Below are 27,509 nucleotides of genomic sequence, written 5' to 3' on the forward strand. Positions count from 1 at the left end.
TTTATCAACACAAAACTGTTTAATATTTATTAAATGACACAAAATACCTAGATAACAGACTCACTCTCTGAAAGGACATGTATTTACATTATTTACCAACTTAAGAAAGACTCTCTGTACCCATATCAGACTTATGAAACATAAAAAAGGTTTTGCTGCTTTTTGCATCAAAGGATGCAACGGTGATACATGCCCTGTTTGCAAGTCTGCATAAACTATAACTTTTTGATGCAGTGAAAAAGCACAATTCATATTCTGGTAGCTGAGGGAAGAGGCTTCTGAAAAGTAACAGGGTTAGTTTTTTCCCCCCACTCCAGACACACTCTGAAGACTGTTATACAAAAAGTATATTACATTTTTGAATGCTGCTGTACTCTTACATTAGTGTAACGTTTCAAAGAAAATATTCTCCCTACTAGATGAGAGCACTAAAAAAAGTGGTATTTGAACATTTTTTTAGATGCACTTTTTTTTCTTTTAAAAGAAAGCATTAGGGCAAATGATATGTCTAGAAAAAAATGAAAGGCTGACAAAAAAAAAAAAAAAGAGCAGAGACCAAATATGAAGAACAGCTAAAGCAACTTAACAATTTGCTAGGGTTTGTTTGTTTTTTTATTAACTATTTACTTTGGCACCTTTGTGTAAACTATAGAACAAAACAACGTTTACAACACATTTGCAATTACAGCATTTAAACAAAATGGTCACTTTTGAAACCAGCCAAGACAAAAAAATAGTCCATTTATGGGTATAAAGATTAAAAAACCTAAAATATATATTTCTAAGAATAAACTGCAATTTCTTATGAACAAGGTGCTATAAACTGCATGCAAGAGTCAGGATTAAAAATGTGTGGCCAAACAGACAAGCTGTGTTCTAGCCAGATGAGTTGTGGTCCAGGCCCACTGGAGTTTTTTCTTACAGAGATATATATGGCTCAATAGGCAGGCACATGATCCCAGCAAGAAGTTGCAGAGTTGTACGGCTAGACGACAAATCTTGGCTGCAGCTTTGTCATTAACCAGGAATGAGTGAGACCTTAGCAGAAGAGATGAAACAAGTTCTTGGGGAAAACCCATGAAGCTACAAGGAGAAGCCTTCTCCCCTCCCCTCGCTCACCCCCTCTCCTGGCCTGGCCAGGGTTCTCAAAGTCCATTCTTTGGGTTGCTTTAACTCGATTGTGTTTAGGGTCTGCCTCGGCTCGTGGAGTTCTGATCAGATCTGAGGATATTTTCTATATAGTATTTTCTGCATTTAAGTTACAGAAATAAGACAGGATAAAAACGAACTAAACCTACAGACCTTTGGAGTTTGACTGAATGCAACACTTGTGTAATGAGGGAGGGTTTTACCAGAATGGGTATTTAAACATGTAGTGGTGTTAGATTTATATGCTACAACGGACTGAATGGAACCAGTTCCATACTGATGTGCATCATCTCCTGTGTCCCAAAGAGTTAAGTCTTATGCTTCTTCCCCAATTCTCTTTAAAAGGAATCTTTTATTGGCTGAAGATACAAAACACATACAAGAAAAAGGAACATTGAATGCAAAATACAGAAGGGATATTTTTATGGTGGGGGGAATTCATTCCTCCCCAGTGGATCTCTATTTCAACTCATACTTGAAGATTTGCAGGAGCAGTCTTCAAGTTTCTTACCACATAACTCTACTGTCAGTATTTTTCTCACAGAGGGCAGGGGTGGTCCTGGATGTCTACCAGTGGTTATGCTGCAAAAGTGTCAAGGGGCAAGGTAAATTTTCTGCAGATCACGAAGAGCTGTACGACAGTTAGTTGAGGGGGACTGCAAATAATTTAGTAGGAGAAAAAACCCACATTCGCTTCATCTGTCAGCTGAGGACTGCATAAAAAAGAGCTTGAGAGAAAACACAGCTGGAGAAAGTATGGAATTAAACAGCAGATAAAAAAAGCAATAAGGATGGGATGTGTCAGATAGAAAACACACACGTACACACACTCGCACACATGCACAACCCTGAATGTGGGATCACAGTGATAGAAGTTGCAGGTCATAGAGAGCTAAGTTACACTGCCATTAAACAAAACTAACATCTGGCTTTCAGGAAATATCTGGTATTCCCCAGGACTATCAGTGCCTGAAAGAGGATGAGGTTTTTCATTGTGCTCTGCAACACAGCTGATCGTAGATCTAAAGCCTGGCTGGGTAAGGAAGAACTGTTATGTGGAGGAGTTACCTTTTCTGCTGACACTTTTTTCCCATATATTCCTGGCACATGCTGCTATAAGCAATTAAAAAAAAAAAAAGTATTTTGTTGAAACAAAGCTCTACATTCAAGTGACTTACTCTCCCATGTCTTATAAAGATGCAAAGAATGCTCTCTGGTCATCTAAGAAAATATATTTAGATGCCTTGTAGCAATACTTAACTTTCTATATGAGAGGTAGGCTTCTGGGTTCTAGGAGGCCTGCTAGGCTCTAGGGCTGAGTTCTTAAAGCTTTAAGTTAAAGCAATCCAAAGCAGGGCAGTCCTAGAAGAGCTGCCCTGTCTAAACCTTGAGGTTAATTCAAGTTTAGAATGTTGCAAAGCAAAACAAGTATTAAAATCCATTTGCAATTTTTGTTCTTACAGCTTTACCACAATAACAGTGTGGCTTTTCATAGATATCTGTATATAGATTCTCTTTTCTAGAGTATTGCTGCCAAGAGGTGAAGGCCTCCTACCCATGACTAGTAACATCTGTCACTTCTTCCATTATGGCTGTTTTATGCTTAAAATTCCCAAAGGTGAACACCAAGTCTCACAGGCAAGCCATATAAATCTAATCTGAACTTGGTTTGTTGTAGCAGTTATTTAAGAATGGTGTTTGTATATACAGTATATATGCCCACACCGCAAACTTTATACATTGTTTATACTGGTAACATTTTGTCTTAATTGTGACCAAGAATATTTCCCATTAGATCAGCAATAAGCATAGCTTGGCTTATTCCCCATTTTCCCCTCCCTCAAGGGAAAAAAATCCAAGTGTGGGCATCAACCAAACCAATGGTATGTATAACTGAAATGCATTCTGTACAGTAAATTAAAAGTTTGCATGCAGTTTAAGCATTTTTAAAGGCTATTTTCTTATATTAATTAACCTTCTGTTTCCATTTAAAGATGTGAAAGACATCTGTCATACATCAAGGGACTCCTCTTCAGACCCAGAGACAAATGGAATCACAAAAGACCAGGTACTTTCTTTCAGCTTTCTGCACATCTTACTAAATAACATGCAAAGAGTTCAACAGCATTCTTCTTAAAATGTAAATAGTACTCTTTAAATGGGCATGTTAACCACTGAAAGAAGTCCACTCTACTATACTTTTCCATTACACTGCTTTCATTCAATCATCGGTAGTATAAAAAGTCAATTAACGGGATCAACAGGCTAGTTTATCCACTGGCAACTGTGTAGGACACCAAGTGTGCAGTAAATAAAGGCCAACATATGTTTATGCAATATAGTTGTACTGATTCGGGTTTTCTTTATCTCTTTCCATGTAGTCCCTGTCAATTAAGGATTCTATTCTCTTCTTAAGGTCAGCAGGCTGAAAATAAAGCACATGTCAGAATTATTACTTGCAGTCAATGCCTTTTGGGTTTCTTTTCCACTTAAACCAAATGTCTATAGTGCTTAAGATGACTAGGAAAGAATCCCAGTGTTACAACACAACAGAAACACAAAAATGTCAAATAACAGCCTCTAAAGCAGAGCTGTTTAAAGTCTGCAAGTATAACTGATGGAACGAGAAAAGTTACAACCGAATTAACTTGTCCCTGCAGTTAAACGTTGTTTTTTTTTTTTACAGCAGGGAAAGATATTTACTGCTGTTTGAACTGAACTCTAAAGAACTGCAGTTCATGCATCACATACCAAAGCGTTTCTATTTCTGACTTTTAGCTGGTAAAAGATGGTACAAGTTTTAATTCCTCTTGATGCAAATGAGTTTTGCAACAGTTTGGGTGCCCTCTGATTTTGTTGGGTGAAGGACTTTATAAAAATCCCTCACGATAAAGAGTGAGGAGAATCATTTAGATCAGCTGTTATACTCCTACAAAGCCCAACTGCAGCTTATGCAATACTTAGAGGCCTGCAGGAACTCACCATGGTAATAAAACAGAATGAGATGGCATGACCTTTCATTTTACATTTCCATCATATATTTGAACTCCAACAATGCATCACTGTTTATCTGAAAACCCATTTTCATATGTACACAACAAGCTAGTCATTATATATTGCAACTGTGGGCTTCTTCAGCTTTGAGACATTCACCAAGATTTTATTTTAATTCCTAGTTATTAAATAGTATAATCTGTCTAGAAAAACCACTGTACATTTATTGGTTACTAATTTATTAAAAAGTATCAACCAAATTAAGAATGTAATGCAAAATTGGTTTTGAGATCTGAAGCATTTTCCCCTTGTGCCCAAGAATGCCTTGCCAGAACACTGCAAATGCAGGTAACAAGGAGAGCCAGCTGCACCCTTACTGCTGACAAACTCCAGCACTGAAAGCCTTTGGAAGCAGATATTTTTAGTAACTGGCACTTCAAAAATTCCTGAAAGTGAATATTTGCCCTTTCTAATACTAAAGAGATGCATATTTTAGACAGAAGCACTGTTTAACTGAGGGCAGGCCAGGGAATATAAAAAGAACTGGTAAGTTTTAGAAGAAAAGAAGAAAAATCAGTAGCACACCTTGACTGGGAATTTGAGCTGGTTGTAGACCTCTGACACGAGCAGGTTGTGACTCAGTGTCTTGCGCATCTTCATGATCCGAACGATTGCGGCGTCGATCTGGTACTGCCGGTCCTGGAACACCCTCTCTGTAGTGCTTGCCTGTTCCTCTACCTGGAGGATCCATTTAGGAAAGTTTTAATGAGAACACTGGTACTGTCAAAACAATTCTTCTTCGTATCTTTAAGGCAGTTCTCAGTGTAAGACAGTAAAGTGTCTGTTGTCAAATATCTGACACAAATCCTTTAAAAATAAAGACCGACTGTCTATTAAAAAACCACTTGTACAAGGAGTTAAAATCTTTGCACAGATTTTACATTGGATAGCTGTCAGGGAAAATTCGCTGTGAACTTGTTTCTATGTTCAACAAAATATTCAGTAAAGCTCCAGGGAATGATAAAGGATGAAAAGAACATTCCCTAATTGGAATTTCTCTTGAACAACCTTATTTAGAGACATCACTGGTGTCTTAGTATAGAAGCACACATTTAAATCAGCACTGGTAGGTATGTGCTGTCATCCAAATTACACGTGTAACTTTGACAGAGACATCAGCATGTACATCACAAGTGAGAGGAAAAAAGCTTGGAAATGGGCAGGCAACAAGGTTCTTAACCCAAGGATCTAAACCCCAGAGGATTAAAAAAAATATACCGTTTCTTTCATCTGAATTTGGTTGATTTTTATCCTGAAGAGCTTATGTCTGAAATCATCATTACATGTGAATTTATCACCATCTTCCACATCTTTGCCTTTGGGGCTTTTAGTCAGTACTCTGGCTTTGCCACAAGCCAGAGATTGAAGTGTCCTTCTCAGCTCTCCATCCTCTAAAGCAGAAACAAGTTGTTTAGGTTTTTTTTCAGTAAGAACACTTGGAAGCAGTTGGCTGTTTTCAATACCAACCTATTCCAGTGGCTTGCTTTATCTCCTCTAAACTGAACTCCTCTCCTTCATTAAACATGAGCAGCACCAGTGTCTGGAACAAGGAGACCTGAAGTTCTTTTTTGCCCTGTCACAAGGGAAATAAAAAGACATCATTAGGCTGGTTTATTTTTTTTTTGGGGGGAGGGAGGAAGGTAGAGGGTGGAGGGGAGGGGATGGGGGAGCATGAGGAACAAGTCACTATTATTTCACTTTAAGGACATTACTTATTTGAGAATATGAAAGAATAGAAGTTACTTGTCACCTTGTGTTTACTATGAAATGTAGCACAAGCTACAGGTCACAAGGCTGGACTACTCTATCCTGTGACAAAATTCACCCAAGATATGCATCAGCTTACTCAAGACAAATCTCAAAGCACTGAATGCTTAAAATTACAATTTGAAAAGTCTTCAAGTCAAAGTCTAACACAAACATTAGTTTAAGAAACATAGTATAAGGAACTATAGAATCTTTGAAACAACCAAGTTTGATATTACTTGTTTTAGCACTAACATTTTTCTGAAAAACAGAACTGGCAAACATTCCTATTTCATAAGAAGATTTCATGTCCATGAAGAAATGCTGAAGGGGAATAACTGGAAACCCTTTTAAAAACAATTGTGTTCTTGTACAATCCAAAACTTTACAGTAAGCTTTTCACTACTGAAATAAAGAAAAGATGCTTGATGCTGTCAGATGATGTAAGGCCACCTAAGGAAGTGCCCCATTTTTTTTTCTCCCCACTATAAAATTAGTGCCATTTTTAATCTGGAGCTAAACCCATTGAATATTTCCCCAATAGTAACCAATTGGGACTTCCTGATATATCCCTAAGGTACAACCCAGTCTTGGAATTGACAAAGCAAAGGAGTAAGAGAAACAACAGACTCACCTCTTTAAATTCTGCTTTTAGCACACAGTGTCCTAGTGTTGACTGCCACTGAAGTTTCCTACCACTGTGTTTTCCTAAATAAAAGGTCTTGAAAATCTCCTGCAGTTTTACCATCTAAAGAAAGAAAAACCCCAAAACACTAAAACACAGTTTCTACTTTAAAAGCATCCTTCCCTCCTCCACAATCAATTAAGCCTTAAATCAAGGCTTGGAATGATGACAGGAATTGCAAGAAAACAAATTTCATTTACAAAGAGGCAGTTCTGCATTTCTTTCTCTATGCATATTTAAAAGCAAGTTGCAGTTGATTCCAAAGATGCATTTCTGAGAGGCTGATACTTGTAAAACCTGTCTGTGTTCATTACCTCTGGGGGCAGATGGACCTCCATAGGCACGTAGGTTGGCCAATAACCCATAGTCAGAATATTCACTGTTAGTTCAATGTTGCCAGGGACATTCTGATTTTGCATATACTGCAGAGAGAAATAAAACACATGGAAATAAAGCCATGTTTATTAAACGTATTTCAGGTAGAACTGAAAAGTTAGACCAGGCATTGCAAGAGCAGAGAAGAAAGGGACCTATAAAATGCAAGTTACATACAAGAAAATTAAGAAAAGCACTTTTCTCAAGTTCTAAAGGCACTTCAACACAGGAAGAAAACAGCAAAAGCAGTGTTTTAGCAGACTGATGTGAAGATCTACCTAATTATGTGTGAATGGAGAAGAGAATGTTAAAATTTCTTTGAAATCAAAACACTGCCAGAACTAATGGGTAAAAACTTCCAAGTCAGGCATCAGAATATAGTGCTGCTAAAAATGTTTTAGAACTGGTGTTAAAATGTTTTTTAAGTTTACAAATCTTTTACTGCTCCAGGGGCTACTTGGTTTATTTGTCTGAAGAAGGCAGTTTCCAGGTTTTTTTAACTGTTACTCAAGAAAACCCTTAATAAATTCAGTAAAATTTTCAAAAGCACAGACAGCCCAGACTTTCCCCCAGTACCTGTTTGAATTGTATCATTATGTCTTTTGAAAGCTCCATATCTTTAAACATTCCTTCAAGTTTGCTGGTGAAAGCAGCTCCACATTCTATAAAAAAAAAAATAATGTAAATCTTAGAAATTAACCTTGTTTATTTTCAATGCCACAGAGTAGTTGTTCTAAATATCAGAATGCACTTTTAAGCAAGATGACCTATTTCAGCAGATGCTCTTACATAAAAGCCAGGATTCTAATTAAGGTACATATTAAGGTTATAAACAAGAAAGGGGAAAATGTTTTTAATGTGGCAGCTATTTTTAACCCAGTCCTTTCTGCACGTGGACCTGACTGTCCATCCTGGGACTATGGTGGCAGCCTGTCATTCAGATGACAATTCCAATCCCTACCAGCTGCCTGCCAAACTGTCTCCTGATGGCAGAGCAAGATCAAGCTCTAAAAGTCTTACTCTTACCACCCAAAGATTCCATCCAATGGAACAATGAAGATCAGACTAGAGGACCACTAGCTGGCAGCTTTGTGTTCCAGACCTTATACAGAGTGAATAACAAGTGGAAGTCATCCTTAAGTTCTCTGAGCCCATCACTGATTTACTCAGCAGGGAACCTCAACTCTATCCCACAGGCCAAGATACACTTCAAGCTCCTGGTTTTTGGCTATTGATGTTATAACTACAAAACTGAAAGCAAATGAGTCTCCTCAAACCCCACCAGTCATTCAAGACTTGCACAGGAGGCTTTTGTCCTCATGTAAAGGGGAAACACTAACAGCACCTCTTGGAAGGCCTCTTAAAACAAAAACTTTTAAAAGAAAGCAAGCTGGTAGATATTTACCATGTTTGAGTTTGGAAAGCATAGATTTTTCAGCATCCACTGATGCACTCTTCCCAACTAATAGTCTCTTTGCTAGATCTTTTTTATAAAAGGCCTCAAAGACATCTTTTCCTGTAAGAGACAAGATTTGGAAGTGATCACAAATCACTGTTGGTTTTTAACAAACATTACCTACAAGAGGCCCAATTCAAAGCTCAGTAAAGGAAAAAAGGCCTTCACATGAAAATTTCAACAGGTTTTAAGTCAGGTCTTGTTACTGACATTTTAACAGGCAAAATGTTTAAACAGCACTACACCAACAAACCACATCCACAGAGAAAGAACACCTGAAAACGCAGTCAGACTGCAAAAATAATTTCCAAGTACCTCACTGATTAAACAACAGTATCCCCATGAAAAAAATCCCAATACTTATATATGAATCTAAATATGCATAATTTTATCCAGCATTTTTTCAAGTTCTTCATCAGTAGCTTCTTTGTTGCCTGCACGAAGCTTTGAATCTACATATTTAGCTAAAAGTGTTGAAGAATAAAGGGTTTAGCATATGCTTAATATAATAACGAAACAAAAGTTTATAAATCTAATATTGTGAAATCTTGAAAATGTAATTGATCCTGAAATCACCTTCTATCAGTTTCACCACAACAAACTTGATACCTTTTCATAGAGGCTATAAAGTTATAAAAACATTATGGGCCAATATTTTTTCACATAAGGAATGACTGCATTTTAACTTTACTGGCATACACAACGTTAAAAACATTTGTGCTTGTGTAGGAAAACCCTGGTCTATATTGTGATCTCAAAGCAAAAAGTCACTGTTGCTACAGATTGACATGGATATAATAAAAAAAAAAAAAAAGGAATCAGAAGAAAAATATGTAAACCAGTTATTTAAATGTGTTGACTACACTGCTGAATTCCTCTAGCAGATTACTGGGTGGTTTTTTTTTTTTTTTAATTTTTTTAATTTCAAATGGTCTGATAAGCACAGTACAGTTAGGGAATTAATGTAAAAAAAGGGAGGGCAGAAAGCATCACTCCACAAACCTAACAGCAAAACCAATTGCAAGGCAGGTGTTATTCACTGTGTGGGGAAGATGAAGGAATTCAAAAGTGCAGAGTGCCAGGCATGGAGCACAAATCTGTAAACAAGGTTCTTTGCAAACTAGAGACTGTCCCCACATGGGAGCTCCAGGGCATCCTCATCTTCACTGTCACATATTAAGCCCCAGATATCTGCAGAGCCCCGAACAGCTCTGTGCACGTGTGCTGGTGGCACAGTTATGTAAGCTGCTGGAAAAAATCACATTAGCACTACTGTCACACCTGGACAGCAGCCAATGGCTGGAATGCCCAAGTTCTGATGCCCTGGACTTTTCTACAGCCTAGCCAGTGAACTGATAAACAGAGTTATTGATATTTAATGCTACCCTCTCAAACAATTCCCTTGCATCGGGCAGCCCAGGAAAGCCCCAGTCTGACATGCACTGTGCATGGACTGACACACAGTTCCAGCATATCCCATCTGCAAGCTGCATCAGCAACTCCACACCCAAATTCTCACATGGAAGAAACTGAAGAAAAATACCTATGAGTTCAGCTGGCTTATTTGGTCTTTTGTTAATGAATGTTTCAAAGGCTTCTTTCATGGCATTTACAAACTTCTCATTCTTCAGAAAGCAAACATCAATAATATGGTCAACTTTGTCTTTAAAATCAAGAAGTTCTTGGACCATGGTTTTGTCTTTTTCTGGATTAATTACTATGGTGCTACCAAATGCCTGCAAAAAAACATAACTTCCAATTAGCCTGAATAATTAATTTATATGACAAGACTTGTAAAAGCCTAAAGTTACCTTCTTAATGTGTTGTTTCTAGTACTCATATCAATTCCACTAACAACAAAATAGTATTATGAAGTATTTACTATATAATCATTCCTAGATTTTTTTATATTGATTCAAAACCACTTGATAAGTGAATGGATTCAGAACTTCTGTCTAAAGAAATGAAGTTAAGCATGACAAAATTAACACACCCTTTTTTTATCATCTATAGCCTCAGGTTTCACACAGGTAAAGCTCCCACTAAACTCAATTTTATTTAACATTCCAAAGCCTTCCTTTACAAGAACCATACTTTCTATGACATTTTCACTGAGAAATAAGATCAAACTTCTTAACTTAAGCTACCGCTCATTCTGACAGGAAATTTTATCAGGAAGAAGACAAACATTCTGCTGTTACCAAAGTAACTACTGGAGAAATACAGTTGTCCCCCAAACCTAACAATAAGAAAGATTATGAACTCCAAACTTATCTGGAGTTCAATAATTCAACTCAATGTTCAGTATTTTCTTTGACAGGGCCAGAACAGTTACTGTACCATTCCCAGGATGTTTCAAAAGCTGTCTATTAAACACATGTTTATAAGCAAGAACATATAACTTTTCGAAAAACACAATAGTTTCTAGAGATGACTCAAATATCTGTGTATAAACCCCACTGATGCAGTAGTGGTATCTGCTCCAGAGCTCTAGCAACAGTACCTTTATGTACTCAATCCAGTGCTGCAAGAGAACCTGTACTCCACCTCTTACACGACTGAACAACTGATACAGAAGAGACAGGTCTTGAATTCGGTTTTCATCAAGAAGGTGGTTTAAACCTGGGAATGCAAGAGTTTCAGTAGGAAATTAAAACCAGCGTAACCCAAAGAAAGCATGGCTTATTGTTACAGTGAGAGACCTCTTCAAAACTAATATTTTTTATCAAACAATTACTGGGGGTGGGCAGGGGGGTATTTTAAGCTACCTAATTTAACAGCAAAACACAGAATGGCTGCCTGAACCAGCTCAAACCTTAAAATTTGTTATTACAGTGGATATCTTGGGCTACATGTACTTCACATAACATCCTTATCACAAAACCTTTGCTTACATCTGCTTTACTATTCTCTAAAGATTTGAAAAGTTTACACTGTACTGATCTGGAGGAAAAGTTCCTTGGCAAGGCAGCTCTGAGTCTCAACTCCAGGTGTAAAATCAGTGTTAATGTTTGAAGGCAAGCAGCTTGGAGGAGAATCTTCACCATTCACATTTTAACTTTCTGGAGGAGAAGGCCTGATGCATCACAGTAAGGTTCTAAGTAGATGGGTAAATATTGCAAGCTTGATACTCCTCTCAGTGAAGAGTTTGTTAGAGATGTGCAGGAAGATGCTCACATACTCGTTTCATCCAGAATCCAGCTACTAAGGACTTGGCCATTTTATTATTCAACTCTCGCTGCACCCACTTCTATTTCCTGATTCTCAGATCAACAGAGGGTCACTTGACTCCACAGAGGCTATTGCAGAACTGAGGCAATGTATTCCACTGCTCAAATTATGCTACATTTCTAAAACAAGCTGCTTTTTGTTAGGAGTACTCAGTATTTCTCCTTTCTGTTACAGCCATAATTTGAAGGCTACTCTTTTCTTTACCTCCAAGTCTTCGAAATGCTATTTAACAGACTGAACTCGAGTCCCCTGTTCTAGTTGTCCTTTCTCTTTGCTGTGTATCAGAAGACAGCACAGCATCTCCTTACCTCCAACAAGGAGAACGGGACTTGCCCTCCTGCAAAATGGTCAGTGCTATTTTGTGAACTGAGGAGCAAAGGGTGTTATAGAGTGATGGAACTTGTGTCCTCCCCCAGCACCTGAATCTGCCACTTTCAGCACAGGAATTGAAAGCCCTGAAGCAGTAATTCAAAACATTTCTATAAAAAAGAAAGATTACCTTTCTGAAGAATGGCTGTTAAATGTTCACCTAGAAGCTGTTTTTCTACAGTAGCAATTAGTGGCTTCCTACAGAAAAAAATTATTACAATTACTTTTCCTTTTTCCATTATTAACACTTTTAAACCTTGTTTTGAGATTATGTTAACTACATTTTCATTAGGAGTGCTCTAATTATAAGTGGCTAAGGACCCAAAATGGTTATACACATATTTATCCTTTTCCCTCCCCAGTAAGCAATCTTTTTTCTGTTTGCTGACTGATGATTTTAATTCACACAGTAAGTCTGCTGTACATGATCTGTAGGCAGCTGGACAATTATTCCATCAGGCAAGAAGCTGAGCAGAAGTCTGTCAAATAATATACCTACTCCTGTTTTATGGGAGGAGATTCATGTCTTGGGAGATAAACCAAGGAGATAAAAACCCACACCTCAAGTCAAGAGGTATTAAAACAAAATAGGGAATTGGCCACTAATAATGGTGTGGAAGAAGGAAGCCACTAAACAAGTGAAATGTTTTTAACAGCTGAAGGAGGAAGAAAATAAAAATGTGTGATGGTAGTGATAAAATACCTTCCTCTCAGAGATCTTATAAATGACCTACATTTTTTATGGCTTCATGGTAGGAGAATATTTCTCCTGCCCTACCAGTCACGACTCCACTTGACTGTGTGTGAAGAAATCCTGCCTCTAAGTACAAAACACTGAAGAGTGACACTATTTGATAATTTCCCAGACTCCATAAAGAATATACAAATATTTTAATGAAAATATTCAGAGCCCTTAGTTTGAGAATTCTCTGTCCTGGGTCCTATTTTTCAAGTAGGACACCAGTTGAATAATTGCATTTCAGCAAGAAAGAGACATTTGGACTGTGAATGGCAGCCTATTTTTCTCCAACCAAAAACCCAACATTTATGTAAAAATAATCACTGACTTAGAAGAAAAAGCTCTTAGCTGTGTGAGCCAAGACAGTGCTTCACTGTAAAGTGAAAAGCATTTGATAGACAGTCAATAACTGAAATAAACTGTAGCTATTTAAATGGCCTCATCAGAAGAGGAGCCAAACAGGTAATACCACCAGGCAGAAACAGTACTTACTGTGTGCTCTGATCTAAATAAGTGATTATTCTGTCTGCTTCTTCTTCCAAGCGCTTGTTGACATGGTGAAGATATTCTGGAACCTGAAATGCCAGAGTAGTTTTGTATGTTTAAATAAAACCCAGAACAACCAAGAAGGGAAAAAGAGAGACAGTACTGGTCTAACAGCAGCAGCAGCTCCAACTTTAAGCAGAAATCATTAGGACTGTGACAAGGCAACTGTATGTGCATTTTTTTTTCAGAGTACTACAAAACAAAGGTCACATTATTATTGCCTTGCACACTGGGTAAGGCAGCAGCAAAGTTCCACTCCCTGACACACGCTTTGTCATTAGGCACAACAAATACTGTTAAACATTCAAAATACCTCTCGTTCCTGCATAAGCCTCTGTCCCTCTGCTGCATACAGGCGGTTTGTCTCTTCCAAGAATCGATGTTCGAAGGAGTCCTGATAAATCTGGGGAAACAACACAACAGCAATGCAGGGTAAAGCTTACTGAGCACTAAATAAGGATTTGAGCTATTTATTGGTTTAGAGGTAAAGCAGGTTTACTCACCTGCAAGTCAGAAAGCATGCTCAGAAGGCTCCGCAGCAAACTCCTATCGATAGCCTCCCCATTTCTTTCCCTCTCAATCAACAGAAGAATGCCATCAATAGTTTTGTTCTGAACCTTCTGATCACTGATTATATGAGTTCTGAACAATTCTAGCCCCATATCCCTAAAGAGACAACAAAGACTGCTCAAATAAATTGCATAAGAATAAACCTCAGATATCTCTATTGTTAAAACTTGATCTAGATCAAATAAAGAGGCCAATACTAGCACTGCTCATTTCTCTGCCCCCAAATCACTCCAGATGAACTAACACATGAACACTACAATAAACCATGACAAAGCATGAACAGTAAGCTACAGGTTTGAAAGACCAATGCAGATATTTTTTCCCAAATAACCACACAGCTTTTGCAGCATCTTTATTTTTCAGCTGGTTGACAAGATGTTAGAATGGCAGCCTTCACGAGAAAATCATAATGTCCCTGGGTTCAAACTCCACAGTTAAATTTTTGGACAACATTCCTTTTTCTCCATCACTTGCCAATCTAATTCTTAGGCAGGGCTTAGAAGAACTCAGTGGCGTGAAAGACAAGGATCTCTGTTTTGGGTGTCCCAGTTAAAACCTTCCATGAATTTGAAAACCATAGGTCTGGACACTTTTAGGAAAAGTCAGGGCCCTCCAATCTCTGGCAAAGGAATTCAGGTGGTGCCAAAGGCATGGTAGGGCACAGACTAATTACTAATAATATGGGGGGGCAGAAGTTGAAGTCCAAAAGAGAGCAACTTGCTTTTAATTTAAGTAACTTTTCCTTCAAAAATACTTACAGAACTTGGAATACTGTACATGCTAAGTCAGTAACTGGGCACACCAAGCCCTTGCACTTTGGTTGTTGAACAAGACCCCCTCCTTTAACTGTGCAAACTGGAGGCTGTACCTACTTCACTGAGATGTGGCATCACAACTATTCTAGAACACACTGTAATTCATGGCAAATAAATTAAACATCTCCCTTTGCAACAAGAACATATGCATTTATCATGCAATTTACAGGTCACTACAAGGTTTAAATAAAAAATCCACAAAACAACTTGAAAATCAGGAAGATATAAGCAAGTTTAAATGTACCCCCAAATAATTTTATTCTTTGTGCCCTTACCAAATAGATGGCAGCATGGAATTCTGAAGTACATAAGTTCGATCCAAGAATAAAAAGATACTTCTAATCATAATCTGTCACGAGAAGGAATAAAACAGCCACAATCATTTTACTCTTGAAACTAAAGAGCAACACAAGTTATGCTCAACAACAACAAAATTCCCATCGATGGGAAGTGTCTAAGTGCTTTCCTAGACACTGCTATTTATTTAACATCTCGTGCCAATCGCAGCATGATGATCAATGTGACACTTGGCATGTTTCTGTATAACAGAACAGCTCCTTGAAAAATAGGTATAAAAGAGAAAGGTTTGCATAAAAGTGACAGTGAGGAGCTGTGTGTGTGTGTGTGTCTGCATATACTGCAGGCAGAAAATATTTCAGAAGTTTGAAAAGGAACAAAGTTAAGCAAAACACACGCTGCGAGGCAACCGGTTTTCCTTAAAAAGATAAAAAACTTACCATTTGTCTGCAGTGATCTTGCCAACATTTGTCTATTTTCTTTAGAAAAAGGACACTATCCAATGAATCCATGAAGAAATCATTAAGAAAATCATAATTAATAGGTAGTGCTAGCAATGAAACGAACCAATCTTATCGTACTTTTTAAAGGCACTTAACAGAGAGCACAACAAACTCACCTACTCCCAGAAAGAACCAGCTAACTTCTTGTAACGTGTTTATTTTTAATGAGGGCCCTTGTGTTAATAGTCAGAAATCAAAATTATCTGAACAAATTAAAAAAAAGTATCTCGACACTTGTGAATGTTTTGTTTAATCTCCCATCCCTGTGGAGCGGAACAAACATCCACACCCCCACACCTCAGAAACCAACAATCACAAACACGTGTAAGAGCCCACCACTACACAGACACTATAATTTCAGCTCATGCTAAGAAATAACATTAAGAGATAAATTTTGCCCTTGAAGTTTATCTTTTATTCAGCTCACTGCACAGTTCTGGTACTAATTAATATCTGCTTAACAGGATCTCGATCTGATGCAACTCCAAACTTTTGAAAGTAAAACATTTTGATCTCAGAATCTGATCTGTGCTGCCAGACCACGAGTATTTTCCAAAAAGAAAACAACAATTACTTGTTGGAAGACACTTCTGTTTACCTAAGCATGGCAAGTTCAGTATAAAAAAGCCTGATGTGATACAACCAATACAGCCTTTTTAAGCCTTGCTGCAAGTCTAACATGAGCTTTTGTAAGATGTCAAAGTGTTTCATAAATACCAATGAAACTTTCCCACAAACTTTTCAAAGGGTTACAGACATAAAAGAAGGAGTTGTGTTCTCTGATGCCCCACAAAAAAAATGAAAACAAAACCACTTGTGCAAAAACCAGGAATTCAGATTACCGTGGCCTAACGTCATGAACTAGTCAAAGAAATCCATCACTTGCTGATAAAATCATTTTGGCTTGACAACAACTAAAAAAGGATATTCTCTGAATTGGTGAATTTGTGCTTTAATGTGGTCTTCACAGATCTGTCTCAGTTGTTTGTACAAATTTGCAGAAATCTTGTAGGAGCAGAGATTTTCAACAGCCTGAAGTAAAGAGAAACAGATACTAAGAATCTGTTTATATTTTTGTATGTGATTTTACAAGGAGAGGGCCCAAACAACCATGGAATTCTTCTGGTTCTAACAGCTTTTAACATGCAAAACACCAGAGAGAGACGTGGCACTGTGCAGGTAACAGGAGACAAAGGCAGGCTATGAACAGCCCACAGATTATCATCTTCAGCTCGAGTACAGGTATCTCATATGGAACTGTAGGACTGGCATCTCTAAGAACAAGGATGTGACTTTAATAAGTTCCAGCAGCTTGCTGGGCTTCACACCTCAGAGCAGACACTTAACGTCTTACTTTTATGAACTGCTGTGCTCTGCAGGGGAAAAGCACTGCTAGTTTAATTTCCTCTTTCAGTCCTTTCCTTGATTAAGCTTCCCTCATCCCCAGAAGTACATACATATACATATTTTATTTATCTCCATCCACCAACCCCATGCCTGAGTAAGTGTAGTTATAATCTTGAACATCAGTAGCATGACTACATTCCAGATGTTTACAGTGACAAATCCCATTTCTAGATCATCATCAAGTATTAGAAGAATTATCACTGTGCTTCACAGCAAGGGAGAAGAAATTTAATGTGGGCATGTCTTGGAGACTATCAAGCAAACAATCATTAAGTGCATAAGTGTATCTCCAGACTTTTCCAAAATTCATATCCATTGACCAGATTTGGAAAGCAACTGAACAACTTTAACTCTTTGCAGACTTGTGACAGACAACATATGATTATTCTATAAAACACCTGTAGAAGCTAGAGGAGAGATATATGATTTCAACTAACACTTCTTGCTATTATTTATTTATTGGAAAAGACTTCAGTTGCCAGTACCACCAACTCCTAGGGGAAAACAAAACAAACAAAGGACTGGAAGATCAAGTTTGTTCCCCAGCACCTGCAGGCAACTGTGCAGGGACCACAGCTCAGAAGCACACAGAGCAGATCTACTCCACTACACTCAAGTCCCTCAGAATCCTTCCCAACAGTCCAGACAGTCACCAATAAATAAGCACAGCAACAACCAAAACAGCCAAACAAGGAGTTCCTCGATTTCTCCTGGATATCAATGGCGATTATTGACGAGTGCAAGTGCACTACATCCAGGATTAAAGAAAACCCCAGCAAACCAAAACCACAAACAAAACAAACTTCCATAAAAACCAAAACCCCAGAACGAAACCATCCCACACAATGATAACAGCAAAAAAACCCCAGACCTGCATGAGCTTACTGTCAGAATTTTACAGGTACAGCAAGAGAGTGAGTGTGCCAATTAAGACTAAACCAGGTCTGAATGACAATTATAAGGAAAGCTGGAATTATCAACCAAGTATACAATATTAATATTTGGAAACAGCAACAAGTTTAACTCTCAGCCTCAACATTTAAGACCAAACAAATATAATGATGTGATAAAAAAATATAACCTATAGTTCACTGTTCAGAGCAGGTTATGGGCTCTGCTCAGCTCTATTCCACCACTGTACCCCCAGGTTCAGGCAGGAAATAACCGGATACTTCGATTCAAAAGAACAAAGGTGTGGAAAACACTGAGCATTAAAAGCCTGATTAGACCTTCAGCAAGTGCAAACTTGCTGGGTTTCTTAATTTCTTCCACTTACTTTGGAGGAGCCAACAGAGAGCTGGGAAGGCAAATGTTTTGGATGGAACTTGACTGTCACCTGTGGAACCACCGTTAGTCTTGACCCACCAGCCCAGGACACCAGTGGCCCCTTTCCTGGGCCTCTGGTCAGCTCATCTCAGCTACCAACACTGTCATAAGTGCTGACTACCAAACAAGTACTTCTTAACCATGCTGCTCTAAATTCTTAAAAGAATTAGCCTCTGCACTGTAGATGGACAAATGCATGCGATTAACTTTTAGTGAAATAAATTAACATGTATTAATATACAACTACTTTTATGGAGTGTTCATATAAATCTGTGCTTTTGCATTTGTGTATCAGAAATTCCAAAGTGTTAAATACATCTGTTAGGATTGAGTGTTTCAACATCAAGTGCAAAACTTCTGCACCTTTGTTGATAACATCCACTGAAATGTTTTAATTCTAATTTGTGAATTTGCTCAATGGCTTTTTATTTTCAAGAGATTAAACTTTCTAAGCAGACAAATACCAAATCTTTTATTAACATTTGCTTTCTGAAGCATAACATCACTACTGCAATATTATGCTTTGCAAATTACTGGTGTTGCACAACAGTAATTGTAATGTATCAAGAATTCCCAACAACTTCAGGGGCTCTAGTTCAAAAAATTATCCTGTTCTGAATTAGTGGAATAAGTGTTTCTGATCGGGGAACCTGTGCCCTGAAGATGGTCAGAAATCTGAAGAACTGTCATATTTCCTTTGTGTAGCATAAAGGTAGTTGGCTTTTGGTTTGGTTTGGAGTTTATTGTTTTAGTTTGTTCACTGCAGCATCAACACCTGGGTTTGTGTGCTGAGGAAAAGTAGGAAAAAGAAGTGAACACAGCTCTGATGAGAGAAAATCAGAACTTTCCTCAAGTATTTAACTCTTGATTGATTAAAAAAAAAATTAGGTGGGGATCTGGTACCAAATATCTAGATTTCTACTTTCAGGCACTAATCTAAGGAAAATTATTCTATGCAAGAACCTTTCAATTCTGTAGCACTTCAGCATCTCAAAGATGTGTATAATTTCTCTTGCTGAGGAGGAACAAAGTACAAAACTTGAGTCTTGCAAAGAGATAAAGCTTCAAAATGTTTGCCCAGTGGGATTTTCCAACACAGACAAGAGTTAAACCAAACTCAAGAAGTTTAACTCCATTAAAAAAAGAAGTATCTTCTTTTGAGGTGTGCAGCAGAACTTTTGCACTCTTTTGCAATTCCCCTCTGTGTTGGGATAATGGTGTCTGCCAAGGCATATTTGGCATCAGATCCATTTACCAAGCAGCTGTTCAGAAATGGCATTAGTTTAGTTAGCATCTAAAAACACTAGTGGTTCCTATTACAATTTTTAAATCAAGACACTTATTTTTAGATTTATGTAAAAAGAGAAAAATTTCGTACTTCATTGCACTCTATTTCACTGAGAAGTATCTAAGTTATTACAACGTTGAATCATTGAGATTTAAAACAAAAAAGCTTATCTTTTGTTTTCTGACCACAAGCAACAATAAATTAAGCCTGTGGTAAGAGTGAGCAGAAACTTAAGTAATAACTGTGAAACAGAAGCAAGGATTCCAAGAGAACTTTGTATTTTAAAAAAAAATTTTGGATATCCTTCAAGCATTTAACAGTTATTTGCACAGTTATTTAGTCTAGAGTAATTTACAATACCAGCCAGTACAGTTGCTTGTAATTTGTTATTAATTTCATAAAGTTTTACAAAAATAACAATACTATATATTATTCAGTTAAACCCCACTATTTTTAGTTAATTAATTGAGGATTATAAATTACTGACTCAAATCTTCATTCACGAAGCTTAGCCATGATGATGATGATGATAAATTACTGTAGTGAGCTAAGAATGCATTGCACTGAGGAACTGTGTGCCACGAGGAATGGCAATTTATTCTTCCTTAAACCCGTCCCCAAACCTTGTGCAAACCGGATCTTTTCCCCACACAGAAATGCAACTTGTACTGAAAAGGGGAGGGCAGGGGGGAAGAAGAGACACTAAAAAGAGATGGTGAGAAGGCTGTATACACACAGAGGAACAAATCAAACAGCTAACCAGGTAAAAAAGGCTTTAAAAGTAGAGTAAAAAGTTCAAGTGGTTCTTAATACCCAGCTTGGGCAGCACCGTTGCCAAACCGCTAAAACCGCAATACTGTGACGTCTGTAGGGAAAAGGTGAGGGGGGGAAACCTCCCCAACACCTTCAGCTGAAAAAGCAGAAGTGGAGCTTAGAAAAAAGAATCAGGAAATGCCCTTCAAGTCTGATCACTTCCTAAAATATTTAAGACAAAACAATCAGAGCTGCTGCTGAGAATAAATTTCTGGTTCTCGGCTGTTAGAACAGACAGACTGTCATTTTTTGGCATTGCAGCAATCAAATAAAACCAACACAACTCCTGGAGAAAAAATGGTATTCTGTTCACATACAAGAAGTCAATAAAAAGTTTCAGTTTTTAAATTATCTCTGATACTTGATCATGGACAGATACTGTCTCCAGAAATTGTATTTTAATATAAATCATCTTTTTCTTACCTAAACACCAATGTTTTAGGATTCTGCATTTCTCCTTTAGCAGATAAACACCATATCCCAAAACAGAAAATGGAATACAGATCCTTGCCTTATTTAATTATTGTCAACTGTTGCAAGAGAAACCATACCTTAGATTATGTTGTGGCAAGTAAAAAAAAGAAAAATTGTGAGTTCAATGTTAGGTCTTGTGAAATTTTTATTCATGATTTTAAAACAGAAAAACTATTTGGTGACAAGTTTTTCAATGACAAAAGCAGCTATCAAGCAAAATGTCATATTCTTACCACCATACCAAAAGTGTTCTAAGCAAAAAAATCCTGCAACAACCCAAAAAGCCCTACCCCATCCCTTTCACTTAACACACTTACCTGGTAGAGCTCTTCTAGATTGTACTTAATTGAAGTACTGTTCTGGATAGCTTCTACAGCTTCTTTCAGTTTTTGCCAGGTTTCATCTGTGTAGTTTTCAGGCAATTTGGGTTTATCTTTAAAAGAAATTACATAAAGTTTGAGCAAGTGTTTAGATAAAGCAGCACCTTTTAGAGAAATGAAAAGAAGGTAGCTTTGAGGGGAAAAGGTATGGGTTGATGCTCTAGACTGGAATTTATACTTACATGAAAAGAAAGCGTTCATGTAAAAGCAGTATCTTATTTACATTGGAAAGAGTAACACATTGTAGAAATCGAGCATTGCTTTTCAAATACACATCACAGCACTAGCAGCCCAAAACAGTAGGTGTGGTTACAAAAATCACAATACTGTTCCTGATCAGCTCAAGAAGGGATTAAACCAGCAAGAACGGTCTACATCTTCATTGCTCTCACTACCAGGACAGCAGAGCCAAAAAAAAAGCAAACATAAAAGGTGAAAATGATGGATTAAAAGATACAGAGTTGTGTGTATCTTATTTTTTAATGTATTGCTCATTAATTCTACTCTGTATTAGCGGTTGGAAAGAAATCCTCAAGAAACATGCATGGAAACACTGTAATTATAATACAGGCTTTATGGTCCCAAGGAAAACATTCCAATTTTAAAGTAATCCATTTATGTCTCTCTTGGGTTTGGCCAGTGGATATTTGTTAGAGTTAAGCCTCCTTTAATGTTCAAACAGCTCAAGCTTCACAGATCTGACCCTCTCCGTTATTTTTTCTGCCTCTTCTCTAGAGATGCCCCTGCCCTGCAGCACCTTCAGCAAGACCAGAGCATTTGCAACAGGCTCAGATATTCCCCAGGTCACATCCCCAGAATATTTCAAAATTCTGTGTGTTCCCATAACTAACTAAAACCATCATGTTTGTTCTAATATGCACGTTCCCAAATGGACAAAGGAAGGAGAAGAAAATTTAGGGAGAAAGATGACACGTGTACATCCATGCCATCAACAGGTCAAACTGGCCCAGAGTTTATACTCTATTATAGTTGACTTTTACATACCTAAAGGTAAAAAACAAATTTTAAAGCTTTATGATTTCCTGAGAAATAAGTAACAGAGAGAAGTAATTTTTTTTGTTCTCTCCCAAGGATTTCCCTACAATATTGGCAATATCCCAACATTAGCTGCATTGTAAGGACCCGGAGAGACAAGTGACTACAGACTCACCTATTTTCACTAGCAACTCCTGAGTACACTGCTCAGCACTAAACACCTGGGATATGGATTTTAGGAAGTTATTTAAGTTGTAAAGGATGCTACTGCTATCACACTAAGATAAAGACAATAATCTTATTATTCAGTTTAGTATCTGAGAGTAAATAAAAAGCAAAGCTGTCACATTACTGAGATGTCCTTTCTAAGCAAGTGATTCAAATACCAATTCATAAGCAACGATGATCATAGCACCATGCAATCCATGACATTTAACAGGTAATTTACATGCAAAAAGTTAACTTCTTCTAAAGATACGCGTGTACAAACAACCAAAGAGTGGCTTGCTTTCTCACTATGCTGCATCATAAATCTATATTTTAAAATAATCAAATAAAATGATGCTGCTGTGATGGGCGGAGAACATTTCTGAGAACTGGAACCTTAAAGTTTCACTGGGATCGTGAATTGCTGTAAAACATTACAGTGGGTAAAATAATCCTAATCCTTACCTAATGCAGTACCTCTAGTGAACATTTGTGCCAACTGTGTATTTAGAAATCAGCTATAATGTCAGTAATATCTTTTACCCCTCCCCAATCCCGAACACATGAGGAAGAAGAAACAACTCAAGAAAGTAAGCTATTGGACTGTTCTGGAAGGCAGCAAGAGGCAGGAAGTAAGAAAAGTCCATGATTTCCTCATCTTTATAGGGAAAAAATGACAGCATTTTAGCTTTCTGACTACACCTATTTGTATTTTTGTTTACTAGAAAAGGAAGCTGCATCATAGCAGAAAAGTTTCACTTCTCTGCTTCAGCTGGTCTCTAGTAACAATACTAGAGAATCTCAAACACATCTTGTGAGAGAATTTATAAAATAAACTTGTAAAATAAGAGTAAGTTAAGATAGAGAAAAGAAACTACAATTCTAAACTACAGTGAGGATATTACAAGGAAAACACTCAGTAAAAATCTGAACTACCTACTTCAAAGGCAACTGGGAAAACCAAAAAGGAAATCCGCCATAAGAGCCTGATAATCACCTTAGTTTCAACATTTAAAACTAAGCACAGGCAGATTAACCTATAAACAGACAACACTGACAGAGGCAAGACATGTAGATTCAAGGCCAATTTAAAAAAAACCAGGATCTGTGCAAAGACTTATCATAAACTAGGTTAAAATAAACACTAAGCCCTGAATCAGGATGACTAGCAAAGAGGTATCAAACGTTAGAAGTTTGAACAAAGGCAATTTACACACTTAGGTAGTAAAACCTTTCATCTAACATACAAGTTAAGGCCTTCTCGACTGACAAGAGCGAAAGAAGCCTGAAAAATAATTCCAAGCAGCAAAGTGTAGCTCGGGATGTGTACATGACTGGGCAAGCACACATCAGAAAACATTATTCTCCTTTACATAAGTATAGAAATGTTCGCCACAGAAAAGCCTTTCCCGTAAAACCTGGAGCTATTTGAAAGGAACCGGTTTTCAGGCTGAAAACAAAACATGAAGTCGAGTGTCAGCTCCCCCTAAGTTGTGACAAATTATGGCCTGTTACCTTTAAAGTTCTTGATCACTAATTTCTTAGCAGAGCCAGGTTTACTGTTGGCGAAACTGGAAACAGTAGAGGAGGCAGCTTTGGTCAGGCCATTTGCATGGTGCCCCACAGCCACTGATGAAATTAAAAGGCTTTTATTTTTGAGCTGCTGTTGGTGCTGCTGCTGGGAAGAGGCAGCAGGAGAGGAGGAGGAAGAAGACTCTTCAGCCATCTTCACATCGAGTCCAATAAAATCCATGGAGTCCTCAAAGCGCAGCTTCTTCTGGAGGTGATGGTTGGAGGAAGCAACCCCTGAGGAGGAGCACGAGGAGGTGGTGATGACGGAGGAGGATGAGGAGGAGGTGTTTTTGGAAGGAGAAGAGGTGCAGGAGGAAATGGAATCAAATTCTTCTTTTTCGGAATTGCTGTTGCTGCTGTTATTTAACTTTCTCTTCTTGCAGGAGGAGCTGCTGCTGGTGTTACCATCAGTGGCAGGTCTGACCTCCTGGGCTGCAGCTGGGGGGTTGGGGGAAGAGAAACCTGTGGGAAACATGAACACACAGAAGTGAACAGGCTGAGGGGCATCAAATCCTTGTGGTGTGACAAAGAGAGGGAGAGTTTTAGAGTCAGTCTCTGTTTGCTGTCTCTCGTGGGGGGGTCTTTCAACTCCTCTCTCTCATCAGTGGAGTCCTTCCGTATTCCCTCTCCTTCTCGTTCTTCTTTGTCGGAGCAATCACTTTATCTCCTCTTCCCCTTTTCTTTAATACTTTGTTTCTTCTCGTAGTTTGCCTCTGCCTTCCTGCTTCCACTCCTTCCTCAGTGGAGCGCCTCCGTTCCTGCCTCTCGCCCCCCACCAGCTCCTCTGGGCTCTGCTCTCCGGCAGCGGAATGCCCCACGGCCGCCCGCTCCCCCGGCTTCTCCTTGCGCTCCCCTCCTGCTCCGGCCGCCTCGTCTCCGCCGAGCAGCAGCGGGGCGGGCTGAGCGCGGCTCCCTCTCGCCTCGGCTCGGCTCCAGCCCCTGGGCCCCGCACGCTTCCCGCTCTGCCCCGCGGCCGCTGCGCTCGGGCCCCGCTCCCCCCTCTCCGGCTGTGCCCGCGCTGCTGAGGGGGGACGGCCCGGCCGGTTGTTATTGTCACCGCACGGCGGAGGGAGCGCAAAGATGGCGGCGCATCCGCCCGCCGTGCATGACGGGGCGCGGCGCACGGAAGCGCGGCCGGGGAGGCGGCGGGACCCGCCCCGGCACCGGGGAACCGCCTCAGGGACCGCCCCGGCACCGCCCCGGCACCGGGGAACCGCTTCAGGGACCGCCCCGGCACCGCCCCGGCACCGGGGAACCGCCTCGGCACCACCCCGGGACCCGTCGGAACTGATCCTGGCTCGTTATCCCCGCGCTGGCGGGCTCGTTCTGTGTGGTGGGACTGCGGAGTCGGGAGGTTTCGTACCGGGGTCCCGCCCCGCCCCGCCCCACCCCGCCCTGCCCTGCCCTCAGCCGAGGCGGCTCCCGGGCCCTCACCCGTCCCGTCCCCCCGCGGGTTCCGGCTGCGGTCGCTGCGGCGCACGGCGGGATTCGCTGGAGTCCGGCCCCGGAGCCTGCGGCCAAGGCCTCGGCCTGTTATGGAAATGGTTTTTCTTACACGTATTTATAAACAATCATTTAGCATCAGCTTTTTCGTATGACTTAAATACATACGGACTTGCATCCAGGTTTTCTTTTTATTTTATTTTTTTTTAATTTATTTTTTTTTAAACTTTTGGAAGCAAATACAGAAGTCGTGGCCCTTCAGAGTCTGGTTTTTTTGATGCTGGTGGATCTGTTACCAAAGAGGGCTGCGAACTCCCCGGGAACGTTGTTGTGATTCAAACGCTGTTGAGAAACGGCCGTGGAAAAAGTAACAAAGCAGGCGATGAGGTTTTTTGTTCCAGGAGGTTCTCCAAGGATTTCAGCAGAGAGTGCACACCTGCCTGCCTGACAGCAGAGCTCCTCGGGGGAAGGCTGGTGGCACTTCTGTGTTTGATAGGGAAAGATATGCTAACTTGTCTTGACAGAAACTGTGGCGCAGACAGATAGGAATGTGATGTTACTGAGGTTCTTCTGGAGCGTGTTTTGTTACTGAGTCACCGTCAGACAACTCCTGAGGCCTGGAATGTAATGCTAGTGATGTGTAGAAAAGTGCTTTTTCCAGATTAAAAAAAATACATCAGCAAAACAAAGCTTAAGTCTGGTTTTGACTGGCTTTAGAACAGTTTGTGGGTTCCCAAGGCTAATACCTTACATTCCAAGTCAGATGTAACAGAAATAAACAGGTTTGCTAAGTAAATAAAACTTATGTGACTGTGCTGTAAAATTTTCCTTTGTTAGCAGTAACTGTCATGTTCACTTAAGCCAAATTAGGTAAGGAGTGTAGAACTGTAAGAGATACAAAATTTCTACAGATTCTTGGTTTGTTGAAAGGATTAGATTTAAAAAAGAGGAGACATGATTAAGTGCCCCTTCTCCTGGAGATGCAAAAGGGTTATCCTATCCAGGAGTCAGTGACTGTGTCCCATCAGCTCTGGGATATGGAAGAGCAGGTGACGGTAACGTAAAGTGCTGGGGATCCACGAAGAAACCAGGTGTGACAATTTCTCCCCCCAAACTTATGGGGGAAGAGATTCTAAATCCTTTCTATTTAGCTTGTGGTCCTGAGGGGTGGTTTTTCTCAGGGCTGGAAGGGTCGTAATGCCTTTTGCTGGATATGCCCCTTGCTTTGTCGGTCCTGTCCAGGTAAAGTGCTTTTAAAATTCTTGTACTTAAAAGTGACACTGCAACCAGAGCAAATGTCTCCAGCTTCTTGGTGGTGAGGCTGAACAGTAACACTGAGAGCTGTATTACAGAAGTCCAGTCCAGGTCCTTGGAGCCTTCTTCAAAAATCCTCTGTACAACCACTTTTAGATTGGGTGAGCCATTACCTGGCCCTGAAGTCTGCAGCTACACCAGCAAAAAATATTTGGAAGAGAAGATGGAAAAGGTGACACCAGACTCGATGTTAGCTCAGCCCCGAAGGGAACCAGTGGTCCAAGTGCTTTAAGATAGTAAAAGAATGGAGGTAAGGCCTTCCTATTGACAAATGCCATTTTTGAAAATTAGGGACTAATCTTGCTTGTTTAGGCAGGCATGAAAACCATGGCTCAGGTGGTTACAGTCCTCAGGAAGGGTAGAATTTTATCTTTTTTTTTTTAACATCTGAGGTGGAAGTATGATGAATTTTTCACTACAGTTTTTAAAAATGTGATTGTTTATATGGCAAAGTATTATTTAATGAAGATTTTTCTAAGGAGCACCAAAAATGCATGACATAGTTTGTCAGTGTGATAAGCTGTTCTCAGTTTCTAATCTGGGCATGAGCAGTGTCACTGTGTTTCAGTTATAATTGAATTCTTGATTATAACTCAGTATTTTTAGTGATGTTACAAAGTAGGTGGAGGTGGCGTTTATGAGTGAAATGCCTGACTGTTTATGTAATGCCATAGTTCATTCCTATCCTCTTAAAAAGTTATTAGTGTGTTCCTGATGCTGTACTTCACTAGTTGAATAGATGATACCACATATA

The 27,509-nt window shown here is 39.2% G+C and overlaps 1 protein-coding gene across 1 annotated transcript; it reads right to left on the reverse strand.

Annotated features, from left to right (window-relative positions):
• CUL4B (cullin 4B) lies at window positions 1-25,110 on the reverse strand. Its single transcript, XM_032701919.1, has 20 exons — window positions 23,942-25,110; window positions 21,161-21,276; window positions 16,464-16,567; window positions 15,473-15,542; window positions 15,011-15,084; window positions 13,854-14,016; window positions 13,664-13,753; window positions 13,297-13,379; window positions 12,196-12,263; window positions 10,969-11,087; window positions 10,009-10,201; window positions 8,840-8,929; window positions 8,415-8,540; window positions 7,586-7,671; window positions 6,949-7,056; window positions 6,584-6,697; window positions 5,671-5,776; window positions 5,422-5,594; window positions 4,729-4,881; window positions 1-3,574 (listed from the first exon to the last, which is right to left on the reverse strand). Exons 1-20 carry the CDS (start codon window positions 24,471-24,473, stop codon window positions 3,479-3,481), a joined length of 2,664 nt encoding a protein of 887 aa, XP_032557810.1. The 5' UTR covers window positions 24,474-25,110; the 3' UTR covers window positions 1-3,478.
• Between the last annotated feature and the right edge of the window lie 2,399 nt (window positions 25,111-27,509).

The sequence above is a fragment of the Chiroxiphia lanceolata genome, chromosome 14, assembly GCF_009829145.1.
Source record: "Chiroxiphia lanceolata isolate bChiLan1 chromosome 14, bChiLan1.pri, whole genome shotgun sequence".
Classification (NCBI taxonomy): Eukaryota; Metazoa; Chordata; class Aves; order Passeriformes; family Pipridae; genus Chiroxiphia; species Chiroxiphia lanceolata.

Coding starts and splice junctions, on each gene's coding strand:
- CUL4B (XM_032701919.1), bottom strand. CDS start 24,473: ATGTTTCCCACAGGTTTCTCTTCCCCCAACCCCCCAGCTGCAGCCCAG. Junction 21,277..23,941: donor AGTGATCAAGAACTTTAAAG/GTAACAGGCCAT, acceptor TTTCTTTTAAAG/ATAAACCCAAATTGCCTGAA. Junction 4,882..5,421: donor AAATTCAGATGAAAGAAACG/GTATATTTTTTT, acceptor TGGATCCTCCAG/GTAGAGGAACAGGCAAGCAC.